The sequence below is a fragment of the Podarcis bocagei genome (genome assembly GCF_964188305.1).
Source record: "Podarcis bocagei genome assembly, chromosome: 14".
NCBI lineage: Eukaryota > Metazoa > Chordata > Lepidosauria > Squamata > Lacertidae > Podarcis > Podarcis bocagei.
In genome coordinates, this window is record NC_138139.1 from 45,729,734 (window position 1) to 45,752,396 (window position 22,663).

At 46.4% G+C, this 22,663-nt stretch overlaps 1 protein-coding gene across 2 annotated transcripts in view; it reads right to left on the reverse strand.

Annotated features, from left to right (window-relative positions):
• The window catches only part of POLR3E (RNA polymerase III subunit E), a 42,090-nt gene that overhangs the window by 10,497 nt on the left and 8,930 nt on the right, over positions 1-22,663 (reverse strand). For both annotated transcript variants that reach the window (XM_081169519.1, XM_081169520.1), the window contains 11 exons: positions 21,330-21,379; positions 18,724-18,843; positions 17,125-17,210; positions 16,466-16,510; positions 15,018-15,109; positions 14,097-14,217; positions 12,938-13,019; positions 12,065-12,124; positions 10,411-10,568; positions 8,034-8,098; positions 6,083-6,573 (listed from right to left, as the gene is read on the reverse strand). In XM_081169519.1, coding sequence (XP_081025645.1) covers positions 6,083-6,573; positions 8,034-8,098; positions 10,411-10,568; positions 12,065-12,124; positions 12,938-13,019; positions 14,097-14,217; positions 15,018-15,109; positions 16,466-16,510; positions 17,125-17,210; positions 18,724-18,843; positions 21,330-21,379 — 1,370 coding nt within the window. The remainder of the gene's footprint in view (positions 1-6,082; positions 6,574-8,033; positions 8,099-10,410; positions 10,569-12,064; positions 12,125-12,937; positions 13,020-14,096; positions 14,218-15,017; positions 15,110-16,465; positions 16,511-17,124; positions 17,211-18,723; positions 18,844-21,329; positions 21,380-22,663) is intronic.

Sequence of the window (22,663 nt, forward strand, 5' to 3'; positions counted from 1 at the left end):
GGAGAAGACCTACTCAAACAAACGGGCATGACTAATTTAAGTCTGTTAATTTTAATGGATTTACTCTGAGCAGAACTTAAGCTGGCTGCCTGCAACCCTGTATGTTTACCTAGCTGTAATATTCCAGCAAGTCACATTAACCACATACGTTAACTCTAGAGGCCAAATATAAAATAACCCCAACCCTGTTGCTAGCACTGTGTCACCGCTGTCAGTAAGCGGGAGTCCCTTTCGCAGTTGCTCAGACAGTTATTGCTGGCTCTCACTACTCCCATCTGAACTCTGCATTTAAATCCGTATCATACCACTTTATACAGCCATAGAATCATAGAATTGTAGAGTTGGAAGGGACCCTGCGGATCACCAAGTCTGATTCCTGCAAAACAGGACTATGTAGCTGTCCCATGTGGGGACTGAACCTGCAACCTTGGTGTGTCACGCCTTCCCCCAAAGAATTTTGGGCGCTGTAGTTTCTTAAGGGTTCTTATGAGGTCTGTATTCCCCTTCACAGAACTACAATTCTTGGAGTTTTTGTGAAGAGGAATTAAACCATTCTGGGAATTGTCATAATAATAATAATAATAATAGCAATACAGTGGTACCTTAGGTTACATACGCTTCAGGTTACAGACTCCGCTAACCCAGAAATAGTGCTTCAGGTTAAGAACTTTGCTTCAGGATGAGAACAGAAATCGTGCTTCAGCAGCGCGGCAGCAGCAGAAGACCCCATTAGCTAAAGTGGTCTTTAGGTTAAGAACAGTTTCAGGTTAAGTACGGACCTCCGGAACGAATTAAGTACTTAACCTGAGGTACCACTGTAATAACAATTATTGCTAATATTGCTATTATTATTATTTACTTATACCCCGCCCCTCTGGGTGGATTTCCCCAGCCATTCTGGGCAGCTTCCAGCAGGAGATTAAAAATACATTAAGACATCAGTCATTAAAAACTTCCCTAAACAGGGCTGCCTTCAGAATTGTAGTTCTGCGAAGGGAACAGGGGTCTCCTATCAACTCTAAGCACTCTAAAGAAGCTACAGCTCCCAGAATTACACCTGTGCTCAGACACCAGGAACTAGGAGCGGCAATTTGCGCACTTAAAACATTTAGAGCCGCTTTCATGGCAACGAGAAGATGAATTCATTCCCTATGAACAGTGCACTGGCAAAAAGATGGGTTTCCATGCCAAGCAGTGCCCAGAGCTGTTGTATGCTATGATGTGAATCAGTTTTATTGCCTTTCTGGAGGAGTCCACCCTTACTTGTTAAAAACAAACACCATTCATAGCAACAGTTTTGCAGACATGCGATAAATCTAATTCGCCGGTCTCCTAAAAGAAAGGACCACACTCTTGACTGCACCACTTCCTTTGTTTCTCACTTCCTGCATTTGAAACAAGCTCAGTTTGGGTTCAATTCAGACACCACGCCAAAATATACTGGCTTGCTTCAAGTAGGAAAGAATGCTGTTCCTCCAAAGTGCCATCTGCAAAGATTCATTACAGCCCAATGCCTTTTGGAACCTGAGTTCCTTTCTTCAGGAGCCATCTCAAATGGTGCCAAGATGGGCAGCAATAACTGTGCAAGATGCTTCACTCTGTCCTACATAATTTGGAAGTTTTAGATTCCTCCTAAAGGAACACAGCGAGCTGCAGTTAATCCACCTAGTTGGTATTTTTCAGAACAAGTTTCTTTTCATTTTAGGTTTCTGTGCCTCACTCCTAGATTTTTAACCTAGAACAGGTTCAACAAGCCACAGCAAGCTTTGGGCTTCCCCTTTCCCATGCCAGCAAGAGGAGACTAGAATTCACTTCCAATTTTAAACAAGCCACAGTTCCAGGGGTTCAGATGGCCCAGGGAACTTTGGTTTGCTTAAAAAGCTTTCCAACTCGGGTGGGGAGGACAGGCACAGAACCTGTGGCCTTCCAGATGTTATTGGGACAACAATTCAAATCATCCCCCCCCAGGGGCTAATAGGAACAGGAACTGTGCATTATCTGTTTCCCCACCATTACAGATTTGCATGAGGCCTGAATCAGGCCTCCAAGATGATTCGGGTGCAACATCAAACTATGGCTTGCTGCAATGTATGAATCAAAACTGCATGACTAATTATGGCACGCAGGTGGCCACCAAGCTGGGAAGTGGAGCAAGCTCTTATAAACAAGAGCTTGGGTAAACTGTAATTGGGAGTTACATCTTAGCCAACAAATCATGGTTTGGGTCATTGCTCCATCCACCAAGCCCACTACTTGGGACAGTACGTAGGGATTTTTTGAGGAAGGGGGAAAACCATGCAAACTGTTACTTGTTTGCACTTTTGGCCTGAACCTAAACTATGCTTAGTACAAACCAATCTTTGCTGTTATATGTGGAGTGTTTGAGATATAACAATGGTTTAGAATAGTTTGTGTCTTTCCATCTTCCCTTCACTCTCATTTCTAGGATGTGGGTACCTCTAGGAAGAGGGGTTGGAACCATAACTATGGCTCAGCAGTCACACCAAACCGTGGTTAGCATTAATTGCTTGATGTTTAGTTGTGTTTTTATATTATGTTGGAAGCTGCCCAAGTTACTGGGGCAACCCTGCCAGATGGATGGGGTATAAATAATAATAATACAAATAATAATAATACCATCCTGATGCTGGTTTGCGGTCTACAAAAAACCCTAGCTTGACGTGACATCACAGTAAACCATAAATGACATTCCTTAAATGTCCCATGGTTTAGTGGGATAACTGAAACCTTGTCCTCTCCAATTCCAATGGTTATACGGTCCCTTACACATATGAGCTGTTTAACAAAGTGAAGCCTATCCTGCCCACTGCCCAGGCAGCTCACAATCCTAAGAGAGGGAAAGAGATAAAGAACACAAGGAGCAAAGAGCATGCAGAGATAGAAGGATTGGAAAGGGACAGTGTGGCAGATCAGAAACCTATGTTTTAAAAGGGATGTGCTAGTCCTTTATCCTGGTTTAAAATAGTCCAAGAAGGGCCCTGTGCAGACATAACATTTTAGACCTTAGTGATAACCAGGGTTGGCTGGTTTCTTAGAACCATGGTTTAGCTTGCCAAAAGCCCTGCTCCTGGAGGTCATGGGAAAAGAGGCAACTTTCAATACTTGTAACTGTCAATACTTGTTTGTCGCTTTGCAAGCGGAGAAGAGAGTCTGGCTTTCTTCAAAGTTTACTCAGTGGGATTTTTTTTTAATCACATCTGTGGCTGCGGAAGTGCCTTGCGATCCAGAGGCAACAGCATTAATCTCATTCACAGGGAACATCATAAAACTCTCCCAGCTTAAAGTGCATATGCCTCAAAGCTCTGACTAACAAAGACCGATGAAATAGTCACTCCCTTCCAACATGCCAGCGCCTTTAAGCCATGATCGTTTTATTCCAGCTAGACAAGTAACTTCCTTAAATTACTGTTATAGACACAGATATACACAGTCAAATCAGCTACCCTTCCTTGTGACAAGATGGCATTTGTTCCACTCCAGTTAGCTACCTGCAGTTATGTATCACGGGCGCCGCCTTCTTCCTTACAGATCAAATGAAACGAGTCCAGGAACTCTGCATATTTTTTAATTACAACACGCAAGTACAGGAGGGAGTACTGGGTATGCAACTAAAAAAGTGGAGAACCCTGCCTTTTTCAAAGGTGGATTTAAAAGTCTGTGGGGACCTCAGATACTGGAATACTCCTTAATTAATTAATTAATTAATTAATTAATTAATTAATATTCCCTGCACACAGAAAACTAGCATATCAGGGAGGCATTTTTTTGTGTGGGGGGTGGTGGCATGGAGAAGCATTCCTTTGTATGAGAGCTCACCTGCAGCCTGAAAGGGTAAGCCCATGGAATTTGCCACCTCTGTAAAAACTAGGCCATTTAAAAAAGCTATTAAGCTAGTTTTTGATGGAGAGAGTGTTTATGTACAGAGTAGCATCCTTTGACTTTGGAGGCCCTGCTTCCGTGCTCATCAGAAGCATCACTTAGGGCAGCAGTCATGAGAGACGGGGCATTCTCAGTGGTGGCCCCTCTGTTATGGCACTCCCTCCCAACTGAATTACGTATGGCTGCTACAATATGGATGTTACGTGGGCCTTCAGAACTCACCTATTCTGAGCAGTCTTTGCCTCAAGCAGGGCTGGGGAACCGCTGGCCTCCCAGATATCACTGGACGACAACAACCATCATCCCAAAGTACTGACAATGCTGGATGGGGCCGAGGGGAATTGGGAGTCCAACATTTGGTGGGCCAGAGCTTCCCGGCCCCTGGCCTAAAAGGACTTAATGCTTGAAGGATTTTGAGATTTCTGAGCCATTTTAAAAACTATTTTATGGAGTTTTTGCCTAACTAGGAGAAAAAAAATTGTGGTCCTCAGCCTCCGCTGCTTTGTGGTATACTTTTGGGAGAAGAAAGGCCTAAGGAGTAAACCCTGCGCGAATCCGGAATGGAGTCCCCGAGATAGTTGGATGATGCCTTGTATGCCTCCTTCCGGAAACTCCTGCAGCCAAGCTGGCGCCAAATGCACCGTATTTTTCACTCCATAGGATGCACCTGACCATAAGATGCACCTAGTTTTTAGAGGGGGAAAGCAAGAAAAAAAATATTCTGCGCAGACCATGTAAGCGGCTCTCGCTTTTCTTGCTTTAAAGCCTTCCGTCCCTCCTCCCGCTTCGCTGAGAAGCCAGCAGAGCAAGAGCCATAGCTGCGCAGCGCCTCTTCTTCGGCTGGCTTCCCAGCAAAGCGGGATGAGGGACAAAAGGGAGCCCTTACAAGGGAGCACTGAGCAGAGCCTGGAAGCGGCTCTTGCTGGCTTTTCCGGGAGGTGTGGGAAGGGACAGAGGGCAGCCCGTCAGTCCCTTCTCCCACCTTGGGGAAAAGCCCCCAAGAGCCGCACACACGCTCCACGCGGCTCATGAAAGGGAGCGCTGAGCAGAGTCTCCCGCCTGCATTCGCTCCATAAGACGCATACAGTGGTGCCCCGCAAGACGAACGCCTCGCAAGACGAAAAACTCGCAAAACGAATTTCCCTATGGGCTTGCTTCGCAAAACGAAGCTTGCCCTGCAAGCTCCGGGGACAGCGGGTCTTCCCCGCTGTCCCCGGACCTCTTTTGAAGCAAGGGGCTGCGGGGAGAAGCGATCCTCTCCCCGCAGCCCCAGGTCCGGGGACAGCGGGAAGCGCTTCCCGCTGTCCCCGGACCTCTTTTGAAACAAGGGGCGGCGGGGAGAAGCTATCTTCTCCCCGCAGCCCCTTGCTTCAAAAGAAGGGACAGAGCGGCGCTTCCCCTCAGTCCCCGGACGGTCTCCATAGGAACGCATTGATTGATTTTCAATGCATTCCTATGGGAAACCGTGCTTCGCAAGACAAAAAACTCGCAAGAAGAAATAACTTGCGGAACGAATTAATTTCGTCTTGCAAGGCACGACTGTACATTTCCCCTTACTTTTTAGGAGGGAAAAAGTGTGTCTTATGGAGCAAAAAAACATGGTATTGTTCTGCTTTCCTTTGGACCACATCAGTGAGGCCAAAAGGGAGGGTTTGTTGCATGAGCAGCCCAGGACCTCCATACCCACCTGCCCGGGAGTGCACCCCACGTAGGTCACTTTAGTGTTGATAACATAATGGTTTGACTTCACCCCCAGATGTGCACGCCATTGTCTCTCAAGACTGATGCCAACAACAACTGATCCTTTTAAACAGGGAGATACCAGAGACTGTACATGGGATCTTTTGCATGCAAAGCAGTTGCTCTAACACCAGGTATTGCCCCTCCAATAGCTTGCATTAAAAGGCTCTAGAACTGCACAACTGATCTGCATCCAGAGGCCTGCGGATAATACTTCAGCAGCACATTAAAACAGAAGTAGAATTCCAGCTACCAGGTCTCATGAGGGCCCTTCCAAACCATGGCTGCCTAGCACCTCCATGACATCACAGCAGCCAAGCCAATGGACAGAAATACCATGACCCCACCTCTTGCACCAGCCCCCTGCCACATCAATTGAACCTGCCACTCACAGCCTGCAAAGGAACTTATAAACAAAAAAAGGAGCAGAAAAATGACTTACAGGCACCATAATTTGTTTGCAGCCCATGTCCAACACCATGTCCTGTAACATTTTGTCGGAAATGCCGCTGAACAGGAGATTCCCAGGAGGCAGACTAGCCACGTGGAGATTAAATAACCGTTTGAGCTCGTTCAGGGTTAGCACATACTGTTTCTTAAACGTCGCCACCACAAAGGCTCTGAGTTCTTGCGTGACTCTCTCTTGGACCGGCAAGATGCCGTTCATGGAGTCCACAGAGTTCTCTTCCGAATGGATGCCGTTGGCCAGTCCATTATTGAGGCCGTCGCAGACAGAGGTGTCCATAGGCTCCTCATCGCTCACGGGCTCCTCTTTTATACGGACGCCAAGTATGTCCACCGGGCAAGTGCCCTGGCTGGCTTTGCCCTCCGCTTTCAGCTTCTGGAAGTCCTGCTCCAACTGCCCATAGGTCTGCTTGACTCTTGCTTTCGCCAGACTGACCCGCTGCTCTCCAGAAACCAGCAAGGGGGCAGCTACAAAAAAACAAGCGGAAGGGGTGTGAGAGTAAACCGTGGTTTGAGTAATCCTTGGCTCTCATCCACCATCCCTGACCATAGGCCATGTTGGCAGGGGCTGCTGGGAGATGGAAGACAACAACATGTGCCAAGCCACAGGTTCCCCATCCTTGTATTAAGCACATGTGAGAAGGAGGCAGACCACACAAGAGTTCCTGAGAAAGAAAAGCAAGGTAGGGTGTCTAGGGCGCAAGTTCGATTACACCAAGAAAACACCTGGGAAGGGATTGGTGGAAGAAGAGTCAGTTTCTAGCGTACAATATATGTAGAGTCCTGCTGGTTCTGCTGCATAAAGCCCTACAGAGCTTGGGAACGTAATACGGTGGAAGCTTGGTTCTCGAACTTAATCCGTTCTGGAAGTCCGTTCAACTCCCAAAACGTTCAAAAACCAAGGCGCGGCTTCTGACTGGCGCAGGCGCCCCAGAACCAATAGCCGGATGTTGGGCTTCCGAAAAGCGTTAGAAAACACTTACTTCCAGGTTTTTGGCATTTGGGAGCCGATTTGTTTGTCAACTAAGTTGTTCAAGAACCAAGGTACCACTGTATCTGAAAGATTATCTAACCCTTTATATACCCAATCGAGCACATGTGAGGACCTCCTGCAGATGCCACCTTATCAGGAGTCTGCTCTGCACAATGCAGAAGTTGGGCTTTTAGTGTGGTGGCACCTGCCCCTTAGAATGCGCTCCCCTTGAATATTAGACAGGAGCTGTCCTCGCTGTCTCTTTTGCGTCTTTCAACAAGCCTTTAAAGCTGAAATCTCTCTCAGTCTCGATCTCTATAGGATTTTTTTCAGATGCTTTCTTTAGATTGGTTCCCCAACCCACCCCCCAAAAAATATGTTTATTGTTTTATCACTTGTTTGGAAGGGTGGGGTATAAATTTGATTTAAAAAACAGAATTAATCATTCACACACACATACACACAAACACACGGTCCTTTGGAGAATTCAAGCCCACGTTCACCTCCACATACTTCCATCCTTATTTCAGACATGATGATATATCAATATATCACAATGTTTGGGCTGGTGATATATTGTGATGTTGAAAACCAGACATCACCTAGCCCTAATGTTAAGGGGAAAAGTGGGGGAGGGGGACCAGAGCATATCACCTTTTACAGAAAAGCCATTAGATGTCCACAGAACTTATCGACCAACCTACAAAATCTGCATCAAACCCTCTGGTTCCCAGTGTGGCATTATGGTTGGACTGGGACCTGGGAGACCAGAGTTCAAATCCCCCCTCACTGGGTGACCACGGGCCAGTCACTCACTCTCAGCCTATCCTACCTCACAGAACTGTTGTGAAGACTGCATGAGGGGGGTGGAGAAGCAAAGACGCCACCCTGATCTCCTTGGGTGAAAAAGTGGGGATATAAATGCAATAAAATAAAAACAGTCAAGTTGGCTCACCTGCTTGCGCAGCTTGTTTCTTTGGTGCTACGTGTTCCTTGGCCAAGCTGTAGACTTTCTCCAACCTGAAATTGGGTGGGAGGAGCATTTCAGTGCCTTGCGAATAGCTACACCCAGATCATCAACATTAACAACTTATCCCGCCACCATACAGTTCAAGGAAAAACCCAGGAAATGCCAAGCACCCAAATGAAATACTCCTTTGTGGAGCTGTGACATATAGCCAAGCCACACAGCAAGGTTCCTTCCTGCACAGAACCACATCAGCCTGCAAAAACGGGTCTAGGAAGAAAGGTTTCAAGCCCAGCACTGATGTGCTAGCTTTCTACATGTGGGGGAGAATACGAATGGAGGGATGCATTTAAAAACCGATCATACTTTTGCAGCCTGAAGGAGTTGCTTAGCTTGGAGCAAAGAAAACCAAAGGGTTTGCCACGTTGGTGGAGACTTGTTTTCTGTTGCTCCAGAGGGCAGGTCTGGAGTCAATGGGTGGAAATTGCCGGGAAGCAGATTGCAGCTCAAGATTAGGTGGGATTTCTTAACACGGTAAGATCCGCCGGCCAGCGGAAGAGTCTGCCACAGGAGGCGGTCGGCTCTCTCCTGCTGGAGGTATTCAAGCATCTGTCAGCAATGTGGCAGATTCTTGCTTGAGCAGCACAGTGGACTGGGTGAATGTCAAGACTCCTCCCAACTCTAAAATTCTATCATTCTCAGCAGTGGAGTCCAGAAAGAACCACACAGAATCACAGCGTCAGAAGGGACCACGAGGGCCATCTAGTCCAACCCCCTGTAATGCAGGAATCAACATATGGTCCCCCATCCAATTTGACACCATACCGGCCCCTGCTTAGCTTTGCAAATGTAGTAGCCTTTCAAGTAAGGGAACAGCCAAGCTGTGCTAGAGCAGACTGCATTGACCTGGTGTCCAGGTCAACAAAGCCAAAGAGGCCTCTGGCACCACATTTTGCAAACTGCGAAGACTGGCAATGATGTGGAAAGGAAGGCGAGCATCTGTATTCGTGGAATCCAACCTGGTTATTGCTGCTTATGTTTCTTGCGTTTATTAGAACCACTTTTTTCACAGGAAGATACCAAAAGTGATTTGAAAAACGGTGCAAACATTAAAACCAAAATGAAACAGAATCTAAAAACACATCCATAATGTATATAAAAAGGTGGGTCTAACACAAGCCACCCCAGTAAAAGGGGGGGGGGAGGACACAGGTATACCTAATGCCCTCCTAATTAAGGACCACAAAGCATTAGTGAAAAGACATGTTTTTGTCTGGCACTTAAAAATATAGGAGGGATGGTACCAGGCTTGCCTTCCGCAGGAGAACATTGCACAAGGAGGAAGCCACCACTGGAAAGGCACTGGAAAGAGAGCCTCAAACAACAATCACAGGTTCCAGGTTGGTTCGGGGGGGGGGGGAGATGGTCCTTGAGGTCTTGCAAGGCCCGACATCTCTGCCTGTCTTGCTTCTCCTAATACCACTGGTTTAATCTGCTCAGAATGTTCACCAATGGGGTTTGGTAAGGTGAAAGTGCCATGGCTCTTGAGAGTTGCCACTGGCTTAGCTGCTGTGATGTCACAGAAAGTCTGGCCAACCCAGCTGTGTTGCTCAGCAAATAATAATAATAATAATAATAATAATAATAATAATAATAATAATAATAATAATAATAATAATAATAATAATAATAATTTATTTATACCCTGCCCATCTGGCTGGGTTTCCCCAGCCAATCTGGGCGGCTTCCAACAAAGTATTAAAATACACTGGTCTGTTAAACATTAAAAGCTTCCCTAAACAGGACTACCTTCAGATGTCTTCTAAAAGTCTTGTGTTAGTTCTTCTCTTTGACATCTGATGGGAGGGCATTCCACAGGGTGGGCACCACTATCGAGAAGGCCTTCTGCCTGGTTCCCTGTAACCTCACTTCTCGCAGGGAGGGAACCGCCAGAAGGCCCTCGGTGCTGGACCTTAAGTGTCCGGGCTGAACAATGGGGGTACTTTCAGGTATACTGGACCAATCCTTCCAATTCAAAGATCGATGAGTATACCATGTGCAATTTGGCCTATTCTCTTTTGGCATTAACACTATGAATCTCTGAATGTAACTTGGGGTGTGCGCAGATGGTCTTACAAGTTCCTGAGGTTTTTTGCTGGCACCATGTGCTGTAAATAAGATTGGGCCCAAGCAGGCGTATGTAATAGGACCCAGAAAATAAACCCTTAAATCAGTCTAAGCAACCGGCCTCCATTTACGTAACTGTACTGCAACAGGTAGCGTGAAGATGCAAGGGAGAAACCAACATTTTTTTCTTTCCCATCTCAGCTTTGTTCCCACCCCCAAGGAAAAGCAAACCATTTACTTGGCCTGGATGCCCATCCAGAGCATCTGCTGCCTCTGGACCACATCTGGGTGCTTCTGGACAAAATCCTCGTCATAACGGAGCTTGAATTCCCAGCCCTTGTTTATCCTCAGGAAAGACATGTGCTCCAAGAAATCCTTCACATCTTCTGGGCCGAGCTGCACAAAGAAAGCAATAGATATATGTAACCAGCTGCTTAGGAGAAACCAAAACCCTTTTTAAACAAGATCGGCGGCCACACAAAGCGCCAGGGTGTGGCCCCGCAAGAAAAACATGGGAGGCTAAACTGCACCTCCAAGAAGCCGAAACTCAGAGAAGGCATTAAGTCCGATAGATAAACCAGCTCCAACTTGCCTGTGCAATCCCTATGCTTAGGGCGTAAAACTAGCGCATATACAAATGAAAAGGCAAAATTCCCCTACAAAGCAATTGCCGCTTCATTTAAGGAAAATGCAGGAGACTTTGTGGATATTTAAGTTATAGTTAGAAAAATCTTAATAATTATTCATAAAGGAAACAGTTTATAAGAAGTAAATAAGGAGGCCAGGTACAGGATAAAGGAAGTCTTTTATTTGGTTGTTTGTATTGTTGTATGTTATGTCCACTGTATGTTATGTTCACGTTTAATGAGGGTTGATCAGTGTGTTGGGGGTGGTGGTTGTGTTATGTTGTAAATAAAATTCCAATAAAAATTAAATAAATAACGAAAATGCACTGGAAACTATTCAGAAGTAGAAACATGCTCCTCTAAGCCTCATACATATTAATCCGATTCCTACCCCATGGTGTTGTGGTGTGTGCGTTCAAAATTAAGGGACTCTTCCTGCACTCCTGTGGTAGGGACATGACAAAGACTCCTCCGTATTTTGGGATTCCACCTTTATAGAGATCTGCAAAATGAGTGCCTGCAAATGTCAGGTGAGCTAGCCCTGTTGAATTCATTGCAAGGGGAAAACCCAACTGTTCCTTTTAAACCATTAACTGGATATTTACCCTTAGCAGCGAAGTTGATGTTTTGGAAGGGTCAACCCTGATGACACAGTCCCAAAAGATGCAGCAGATTGTTTTGAATCAGGCATAGGCAAACTCGGCCCTCCAGATGTTTTGGGACTACAACTCCCATCATCCCTAGCTAACAGGACCAGTGGTCAGGGATGATGGGAATTGTAGTCCCAAAACATCTGGAGGGCCGAGTTTGCCTAGGCCTGATGATTTAAAAATAATAACAATGCTGCGTACGTGAGAGTGCATGACAAAACGCTTTAGCAACAAGCGTGCGTGATCTGTGTGATTTGTCACGGCTGCAAATTTTCTGTGGATTTTTTTGTTCCTTTTCTGGGGGAGACGTCTTGGCAAGGAGGTTCAAGACCCAGAGAACAGCTTTGTCCTCAGACCGGCGAGCTGAAGGGAAGCACATTGGGCCTCTACCTTTAGAAGGCTACATCATAGCAAGGGGGAAATCAGCAAGGCCCAATTCTTTATAGCCACCTCCCTTATAAAACTGTAGGCCCCTTTCGCCACTCTGCTGTGGGGCAGGAGGCTCACCATATACTGAATGGTTTGAAAGAAGTTATCGAAGCCCTGGATTGAAAACAGAAGGTTGAACCAAGATGAGTGTCCCGAACGAAGCAAAAGAATTATAAAAGGAGCTCACTTTTGTAACTGTCGCTACTTCCTTCCGAACTACCCAGCGGTCTTGTGTAAACTTCCACATCTGGGAAGGGGAGAGAAGGACACCATCGTATTAAAAAGAGGCCGTTCTCCAGTGTGAACACAGCCGCAATCTTAAAAAAGCACAACTGTTACTATGAGGGAACTGCTGTTGAACCTAATGTACTGAATCTCCAGTCTGGAAGCAAGTAAAGGCCTCCTCTGGGCAAAAAACGGTTAAGGAAAAGGGCATTATTCTACTAACCAGTCCCACCAATTTAAGGATTTCCTCTTACGCAACAAGACACCTGCCTCCCACCCAATGATGTTCCAGAGGGTTGAGGAAAATCCTTGGACAGATAAGACTGAAGGGGACACACCAACAAGAGAGAGGGGGCAAATGTTCTGTTGAACAAGCAGAAATCCTTGTGCTGACAGAACAATGGCCTTGCTGTGCTGGATTCCATCCTAAGCTCTCCCCCCCCTCCAATTTTAAACCTCAAATGATTAACACAAGCAAGAACCCACAGGTGTGCAAACACACATTTCAATCTGGTGAGCACCTGCCAAAGTGCCGAGTGAAAGTTGGACAAGGAGTCAGCCTTGTATGGAGGTCTGGGAGGGACCAACAAACCCCTGCCCACTCCCCCAACGCTTCTGAACACTTAAAAAACAAAACAAAACAAAACAAAACAAAACAAAACAAAACAAGGGCAGGGTTGGTAGAGAACACACATTTTGTGTTGGGTGGCTTCCAAGGGTTTCTGGACTTGAAAAGTTTGTTTAAGTGGGCAAACGGATTTCCTAAACTTCTTTGCAATGCTGTTGCAGCGAAAGGATTATTTGACTTTCTTGTTTTTTATTTTTTGATACTCACAACAAAATCCCTTCCTCTGCAGAGCACTTCCGCCGGGACGCCACTGTGCGGGCTGGAGGTATCTTTTGGATAGAGGACATCGCTGTTGAAGACAAACCATTTATTAGCCGCAGGACCCCACAGTGCGACCCAGTAATAACACATGTACAGAAATTCCGGGCACCCATCCAATGGCACCTTGAAACGTTGCCTGGGATTGCAAGCCACCAGCTAAAGGCATTCCAAGGAGAAACCAAAACGCTTTGTATATATTAAAGCCAGAAAGAATTTCACAATAGTGAAAGCTACATAGAACTGCATGTGACACGACCGGTTTCTATTTGGCAGGGTTTTGAAAGAACCAGAAAGGTGTGTGCAATGCAGGTGTGTACAATGACGGTGTAGTAAATAACTTCAAAACTACCGCATTTTTTGCTCTATAAGACTCTTTTTCCCTCCTAAAAAGGGGAAATGTGTGTGCGTCTTATGGAGCGAATGCAGGCTGCGCAGCTATCCCAGAAACCAGAACAGCAAGAGGGATTGCTGCTTTCACTGCACAATGATCCCTCTTGCTGTTCTGGCTTCTGAGATTCAGAATTTTTTTTCTTGTTTTCCTCCTCCAAAAACTAGGTGCGTCTTGTGGTCTGGTGCGTCTTAATAGAGCGAAAAATACAGTACATTTTAAAAGAAAAGGAGAAGGAGGAAGAAAAAATGGTTCTACAGGTGTACGTACAAGCGGTTCCCTCTAATCAGAAACTCCCAAGGAGAATTCTGAACTTATATAATTGCAAAACTCTTGCATGAGGTTCCAAGATTCTTGCATTCACTTACAAGGCCATTAATAACTTTGGTCCAGGATACTTCAAGGGTCACCTGATTACTTATATCCTTGCCTGATCCCTGAGATCTTTGGGTGTCGGGAGTCACTGTTTATGATCCTGCACGGCTCAGGTGCATAGTTTGTATCCAACAAGGAGCCAGCTTGAAAATATGCAATGGGAACACAGGCCATACGCCCTTGTCTCGCATTAACAAACTGTCATGCTTTGCATTGTGTGCTATTGTGTCTGTTGCTGAAAAAATATGCAACAGCAACAAGAATAAGAGCTGCCATAATTCGAACAACGGACTGGCATTCTTTGTAAGGGGTGAGTCCCTCCAGAACAAAAGGCATTTTTACCTTTTCACAACCCAGTTTCCCTGCACCAACAGCGCCACCTGCTGTATGCACCGCAAGGCTGCCGTAGGATCCGTCCCAGAAGCCAAGAGGCTCATCAGGTTTGCAAAAGCGATGACCTTCACTGCAGAAGGGGGGAAAGCAGAAAATGCAAATACTCCTTAGAGATTCAAATACCTAAGTCAAGGATGGAGTCCCGGTGGCCTTCCAGACGTTGCTGGACTGCAAATCCCATTGTCCTTGGCCATGCCAGCTGGGGCTGATGGGAGCTGGAGTCTAGCAATTATCTGGATGTCTGCAGGCTTTCCAATCTCTGACTGAAGTTAGAAGTTCGTAGGATAAGAGAGCAAATAATTGCAAGCAGTGAAATATGGCCCATCTGCCCTAGTACATTTAAAGCGTCATCATACCACTTTAAACCATCCCAGAATCATAGACCTGAAGAGTTGAAGAACCCCAGGTAATGCAGAAATAATTTGCCCAGCATGGGGCTCGAACCCACAGCCCTGAGAAGAGTCTCATACTCTTACTGCCCAAGCTTCCCCCAATGAATCCTGGGAGCTGTAGTTTGTCAAGAATGCTGAGAGTTGTTGGGAGACCCTTATTCCCCTTCACAGAGCAACAATTCCTGGGAAGAGGGACGGACTGTCAAACCACTCAGGGAATTCGAGTCTCCTAGCAACTCTCAGCACCCTTAACAAACTACAGTTCCCAAGATTCTTTGCTGTGGGAGGGGAGCCATGACTGCTTCTAGCGGCAAGATACTGCTTTAAACAGGTATTTAAGGTGGGGCCCGGTGTCTCCCTGTTTAATATGGCAGGCTGTATCCATTAACCAGGAAGCGGGAGCAGGAGGGGCTGGTAACGCAGGAAGTCAAAAGAGTTCACAGAGGCCGTGTGAGTTGCGTAATGTCGAACAGCATACCATTTTTCATCAAGATCTTGATCTGGTCCGCAAGGGGCAGAGTCCTCAGCTGAGCCATGGAAAGCACATTACTTGGGGCTACAGGCTTGTCCCTACGTAAGGAAAGAAAGGTTACCATTTGGGAAACCACCACAGAGAACTGAGGTTTGGCGATTTATGGAAAGCTGCCCTCCCCATTTCAGCAAGAGTTTTATTTCATTTATATTCCAAGGAGTGCAAGGCGACATACGTGGCTCTCACCCTTCCCTTTCTACCCTCACAACTGTTGGGATACTGCCAGGGAGACAAAGTCCATCATGACTCCACGTCGCCTCCGGACGATCCATTGATCTCCCGTAGATACAGTATCAGCAATTAGCGACACAAGCTCCAGAAATAGCTTGCCACATTCCAGAGCTGATGCACGCTCAATCAGCAGATAATGCACAGCGAAAGATGCACTCAGGAGAGCATTATTTACAAGTTTATTCAGCGTTGGTCAGAACAAAGAAAACATGACTGCCTGCTTCGGTGTCTCAGGCACAGAGAGAAAACGAAAGCAAAGACACAACAGAAACATCCTGTGAACAGGAAATACGCAGGCTGTGACACAAACATCCTGCTCCCTTTTAAGGTGGAACGGAAATATCCTAACAGCAACAACCCTGCAAAGTAGGTGATGCTGAGCAATTGGTTACAGGTTACCCAGTTAGCTGCATGGCCAAGTGGGGACTTGAACCCTGGTCCCCCACTCTTAACAACTACACCATATTGGCTTGGGAGAAACCAATCAGCACAGATTGGGGGGGACGGGACGTGGGAGCAGGAGATGCGACCATGGTTATTACAAATGGGAACAGGTCAGCTTCACAGAAAATGCCCCCTTTGCTTGATTTGTTTTGCCTGCCTAGAAGGTAAAGGTAAAGGGACCCCTGACCATTAGGTCCAGTTGTGACCGACTCTGGGGTTGCAGCGCTCATCTCGCTTTATTGGCCGAGGGAGCTGGCATACAGCTTCTGGGTCATGTGGCCAGCATGACTAAGCCGCTTCTGGCGAACCAGAGCAGCACACAGAAACGCCATTTACCTTCCCACCAGAGCGGTACCTATTTATCTACTTGCACTCTGACGTGCTTTCGAACTGCTAGGTGGGCAGGAGCAGGGACTGAGCAACGGGAGCTCACCCCGTCACGGGGATTTGAACTGCCGACCTTCTGATCGGCAGGTTTTAGGCTCTGTGGTTTAACCCACAGCACCACCCGCGTCCCTCCTGCCTAGAAAGTGTCCCTGAAAACTCCAACGCCTCTTGCTCCCCTGGATGTGAAGAATGCCTGGGTAGAAAGCAGGCACTTGCACAAGGCAAAATTTACATTTGCTGCCCCACCCACTTTTGCCCCAGGCCCTGCACTCTACTGGCATGCGGCCCCTGGAAGATGGGTCAGAATAGAATGTGGCCCTTGGCTTACTTACTTTTCATCTTCCACACTCGGAGGCACCAGCATCATCAAGTACTCACTGCGGGAAAGAGAAAGAGTAGGTCACATTGCTTGCCTAGAGAAGGGATAGCCAACATGGCAGCCTGGACAACAACTCCCATGATCCCTTGCTGGGGTGGTCGATGATGAGGGCTGATGGGAATTGTGGTCAGAAATATCTGAAGGGCGCCAGGTTGACTAGCCCCTCCGCCCCCCCCGAGTTTAGGGAATCTTCATTCAGAAACTCGTCTCCCGAGAGACATTGCACATACCTTTGTAAATCAAGAAAACTTTTAATAAAAATACATTTTTTAAAAAAGAAACTCATCTCCCATTTTGCCTTCCCACACACAAGGAACACGAAACCTGCCAGCACAACGCATTTGAGGCCTAGGGGAACAGCTGTGAGAAAGCAACAGCAGCAAACATCATCTGGGGAGACGGTAGCAGTGGCAGAATGAGGCCCAAGGCGTTGTGAATTGGCCATTTAACTTTGCAGAGGTGGAAAAGCTGGCAGAAAGTCTACGTATGCAAGCTTTTTGTCAGGCCATTTCCCATGCTAATAAAAAATGCATTAAAAGTGCGCTTGTGAGCCCCCGACTTCAGAACTGCCCCCAACGAAACAATTTGAGGAATTAAAAGAAAGACCTTTACCTTGGAGATTTAATTAATTCCGTGTTCCCAGCCATGCCATGACCTTGACTAAACAAATACTGTCGCTCGTGTTCAGAACGGCTGTCCTAGGAAAGAAGGGGTTAGAAGCCCAAGATTCATGATGGGGTACAGATTCCAAGCAATGCTTAGAGGCTTAAGGGCTACTCTGTGAACAACGGCTCAGATCCCCACTGTGCTTAATCTGCACATTTCTCCCGTATAATATGAAACAGAATAGCTGGCATTCCCCTCAAATTGCTGTAAGATACGACTTGTAAGGGTTTTGAAAGCAAAGCTTTCCCCCACATCCCCTACAAATTTCAAGTCCTGTTGGATGCACTGAGAAAACCAGAAGTATATGGACACTTCCTGTGTCACACAACTCTTACTCCAGTGCTGGTCCATGAGCCGCCGGCTTTTGGTTGCAGTAACTCCACCGCAGTCCAGGTTTGGTGGAATGTTTCAAAGATCATGGAAATCATAGAATTGTAGAGCTGGAAGGGAGGGTAATATAGTCCAAGCCCCTGCAATGCAGGAATGGTTTTGCCCAACGTGGGGCTCAAACCCGCAACCCAGAGATTAAGAGTCTCATGGTCTACCAAGTGAACTGGTCCCTTGGCACAACTGGGGGGGGGGGGATGTCAGTCCATCACATAATATAGTGTGAGAAGCACTGCCCTGGCCACCCAGTCTTCAGTCCCCTCTCCCCAAATCACGACCAAAAGGGAGTATAAAAAGGGGGAGAGGGGAAAAAACACTGTACAAGTATTACTTAGGCTTACTTGGAACTAATCTCTAATGTATTAAAAAATACGCACTATTTTTATATTTATTTCACTTATTAATGGCTTCCCATCTTGAAGCAATCCATGTCACAACATAAAACAGTTACAGTATAACATTCTTCTTTATCTTTCTTTAGTTTTTTTTTCTCTTTTCCTTTTCTCTCGCTTTCTCTTTCTTTAGCTTTAAACTTTCCTTTTCCTCCTTCTGACTTTGTTCCCTTTTAGACTAAGTAGCTGTTTTATCTCAGCATGTTATAAAAAAATATATACTTTGCAATGGATGTGTATTTTTATACATCTTTGAATAAATAAATAAATTTAGAACTGGGGAAAAAATAAATAAAAGCAGCTAAAACACTTGCATATATAAAAACAATTTAAAATGACGACAGCGCCTATGTAAAGCCAGCTCAAGTCTGAGACAGATACCAGCTGGGATAAAGACCTTAGGTGGTTTGTTGAAAGGAGGACATCTTTAGCGGGTGCCGAAAAGACAACATAATCATAGAGTTGGAAGGGAGCCTGAGAGTCATTTAGTCCAACCCTCTGCAATGCAGGAATATGCAGCTGCCCCATATAGAGAAGTAAACTTTCACAGGAACAGGCTGCTAGTATCACAGGGACCCTGAGAGTTAGTCTACTCCAGCGGCCTGCAATCAATTGAGGCCTGAGACCCGACTGAATGCAACTGCAGCTCTCCGTTTATTGCAAAGGGGGCAGTGTAAAATGTAAAACTCACTGTGCAAACACTCAAGCGTATTTAGCATATCCACTTTTGCAGCAGAAACACAAGTAGATGTGCCTAAACGCCTACCTTTAAACCGTAGTAATGCAAGTGAGTCCAGTGCTCCTCTGCCTGCCTCTTCTGCAGGAACTCGTAGGACTGAACCCGACGTTGCCGGGCCTGTTCCGACTCGGGGCGGGAAAACCTCACCTGGAAAAGGTGTCATTTCCCCACAGTTAGCCACAGGATCCAAGCACCAAAAATGTCGGACAGAAGAAACCTAGTCCAACCCCCCAATCCCATGTATGGAAATCCTCTCTGAGTCCACAGTGGTACGCAAGGAATTAAAAATGTACTGAAGCCAGAAAGCTTGTTTTTGAAAGGAATGTCTCTAAGACATCAAGCTGCTGGAGATGCGACTGGGATAATTCTTCCCTAAAACATTTATTTGTACAATGTCCTACATCAAAAAAATTCTGGCAGAAGGTGATAGAGACAATCAACATGACTTTAAACAATATTTGAAATTCATTTTCATAAATACCATGGGGTCTGGTTAACTACAATAGCAATTCTCCCCCTTTTTTGTAATGTATACAATATATTTTTTCTTTTTCATTCTGTTTTGTTTTCTACATGGGCACTATTTCTTGTTTCTTCTTCTTTGTGTCTTCACTTACTCTGTGCACTTGTAATTCTGTGATTTTTATTCTTCAATAAAGAACATACAATTAAAAAAATAAGAACGCCAACCAAAATTACTGGCATTGCAGCTGCGGCTGGAGCCACTGCTTGCACTTTTTCACAGCTCCACCTGTTCTCACTCCCGTTTTCCGGAAGGAAAAGGGTTCCTAGTCCTCATGGCTGATATGGACGCGACTTGCCTCTACTTTCCTACGCTGTTCTCACCTATGAATTACCGTATTTTTTGCTCTATAAGACTCACTTTTCCCCTCCTAATAAGTAAGAAGAGTTTGGATTTGATATCCCGCCTTTCACTCCCTTTAAGGAATCTCAAAGTGGCTAACAGTCTCCTTTCCCTTCCTCCCCCACAACAAACACTCTGTGAGGTGAGTGGGGCTGAGAGACTTCAAAGAGGTGTGACTGGCCCAAGGTCACCCAGCAGCTGCATGTGGAGGAGCGGGGAAGCGAACCCGGTTCCCCAGATTAGGAGACTACTGCTCTTAATCACTACACCACACTGGCTCTCTGGAAATGTGTGTGTGCATCTTATAGAGCGAATGCAGGCTGCGCAGCTATCCCAGAAGCCAGAACAGCAAGAGGGATTTCTGCTTTCACTGCACAGCGATCCCTCTTGCTGTTCTGGCTTCTGAGATTCAGAATATTTTTTTTCTTGTTTTCCTCCTCCAAAAACTAGGTGCGTCTTATAGAGCGAAAAATATGGTATTTCCAGATTCTTTCACAGTCCTTTTATGCAGACCGAGGCATCACACTAAGTTTTCTATGTGCAGGGCGAAAGGCACCGAGCAGCATTACGAGATCCCTCGCTTCCTTGTCTGAAGCGGTGACGCCCAGAGATACTGGACTATATGCTCGAGTGTGGAGGGGATAAGGAAGCAGAGGGGATGGAGAAGTCTCTCTGTGCATGTATGTGGGCATGCACATGTTAGGAAGCACACAGCTGGAGGAGAGGAGCCCAAGGAGGTTTCCTAGACCAGCGTTCTTCAACGTTGCGTCCACAAGTGCTGTTGGGACAACTTCCATGATCCCTGGCTGTTGGCTACAATTGCTGTGGACGATGGGAGTCATAGTCCAACAACATCTGGGGATGGTGCTGAAGAACATGGTCTAGAACAGCGGTTCTCAACCTGTGGGCACCCAGATGTTGTTGGACTACAACTCTCATCATCACTGAGCTCTGGCCTTGCTAGCTAGGGGTGGTGGGAGTTGTAGTTCAACAACATATGGGGACCCACAGGTTGAGAAAGGCTGGACTAGAAGGACACTGTCCTAGCATACTCAAGATGGCGAAGGAAGAGGCAGAAGACGACTTGTGGCAGGCCAGGAAGTTAGAAAAAGGGATGAGACTGATAGTAAAGGGAAGACGAGACTCAACTAATCAAGGAAATAGGTTTGAAAGGTTGGGTTTAATGCCACCCCCCCCCCCCGGCCAACTGCATTCCTTAGCAGCTTTTCTCAAACTTGGGTCTCCTAGCTGTGTTGACTACAACCCCCATCATCCCTGACCACTGGTCCGGCTAGCTTGGGATAGTGGGAGTTGTAGTCCAATAACAGCTGAGGACCCAAATTTGAGAAGCACAGCCTTAAAGCAAGGAAGCTGTAGCCTCCAGTCACTAGTGGACTCGGTCCCAGAGAGCATGGCCCAAGGGCCAGGGATTATGGGAGTTGTAGTCAATGTAGGCACTACTGAGCTTGATGAACCAATGGCCTGACATGGCATAAGGCAGGTTCCTATGTTCCTTACATCTGGAAGAGTTGTAGTTTTGCCACTCTTGGTTAAAGAAACACAGGGAGTTTAAGGAGACAGAGGCCTTCGCTCTGTGGCAGAATGTCGCAGGTTCAGTCCCCAGCTTCTCCTGTTAAAGAAGCTGCCAGTCAGACAAGGCATTACTGGGTTTGATAAACAAATAGTCCAAGCTGGTACAAAGCAGCTTCCTGCATACATTTCTAGGCTACAGGTTCTGAATGCTGCTAAACAGGGAGTTTGGGCCTACCGTGATCTGCTTGACGTCTTCTTCTGCTTCATCCTGGGAAGAATCGCCAGCTGTTAACAAGGGGGAAGGGAGCGTGAAAATCACTACTAAAATGCCTTGACAGCCAACATTTCTCCAGGCAGGGATGTGTGATCTCCAATATAGATGCCATTACATTTTCTGGAGTTGCCAGGGGAACCTCACGACAGGGGTGGGAGGACTTGTTTCAGCCCGAGGGCCGCTTTCCATTCTGAATGGCCTCCTGAGGGCCACATGCTGGTGGTGGGAAGGATCAGAGGCCAAGAAGAGGCAAAGCAGCAAATGTAAATGTTGACTTTGGTACATAGTAGGCAACACACATTCACACATCCCTCCTCACATCTTCCACCCCAACAAGCCGGTATATGTCCCAACCAGACAAATATACTTGGGGGTTCGAAGCAGGGGCGTGTGAGGCCTGAGGCGAATCTTGAGAGCCAGGTATAGAGGCATACAGCGCCGCAACTGGCCCCCGAGTCTGAGGACACCCACCCCTAATAAAAGAGCCCTCTTGGATCAGACCACAGGCCTATCTAATCTAGTGTTTTTGCTTCCCTATAGGGATTGATTTGCTGTTTCTGGGAGATCCAAAAGCAGTATACCTGAAGGAGCGTCTCCACCCCCATCGTTCTGCCCGGACGCTGAGGTCCAACGCCGAGGGCCTTCTGGCGGTTCCCCCATTGCGAGAAGCAAAGCTACAGGGAACCAGGCAGAGGGCCTTCTCGGTAGTGGTGCCTGCCCTGTGGAACGCCCTCCCACCAGATGTCAAAGAGAAAAACAACTACCTAACATTTAGAAGACATCTGAAGGCAGCCCTGTTCAGGGAAGTTTTTAATGTGTGACGTTTTAATGTATTTTTAATCTTTGTTGGAGGCCGCCCAGAGTGGCTGGGGAAACTCAGCCAGATGGGCGGGGTACAAATAAATTATTATTATTATTATTATTATTATTATTATTATTATTATTATTATTATTATTATTATTATTATTAACACAAAAGCAATAGCCACCCACCCTCCTTTGAGAGCAAGGACACAATATAAACGTTAATAACAATGATAACGACAATTTGTTCTTTCGTATATAGCATCCGGCTCTGTGTGCAATATAGATTCATCACTGAGTTTTCTCTTGATAGGATGATCCCCCACAAACACACTTTTGGAGCCGTCCAAGACTGTAGCCGTTTGCACCCTAAAAGAGGAGCCTGCTGTATCAGACCAATGGCCCATTTGTTCCAGCATCCTGTTCTCCCAGGAGCCAACTATTTGACTCCTTGCGGGGAAACCAGCAAGCAGGATTCGAACACAGCACCC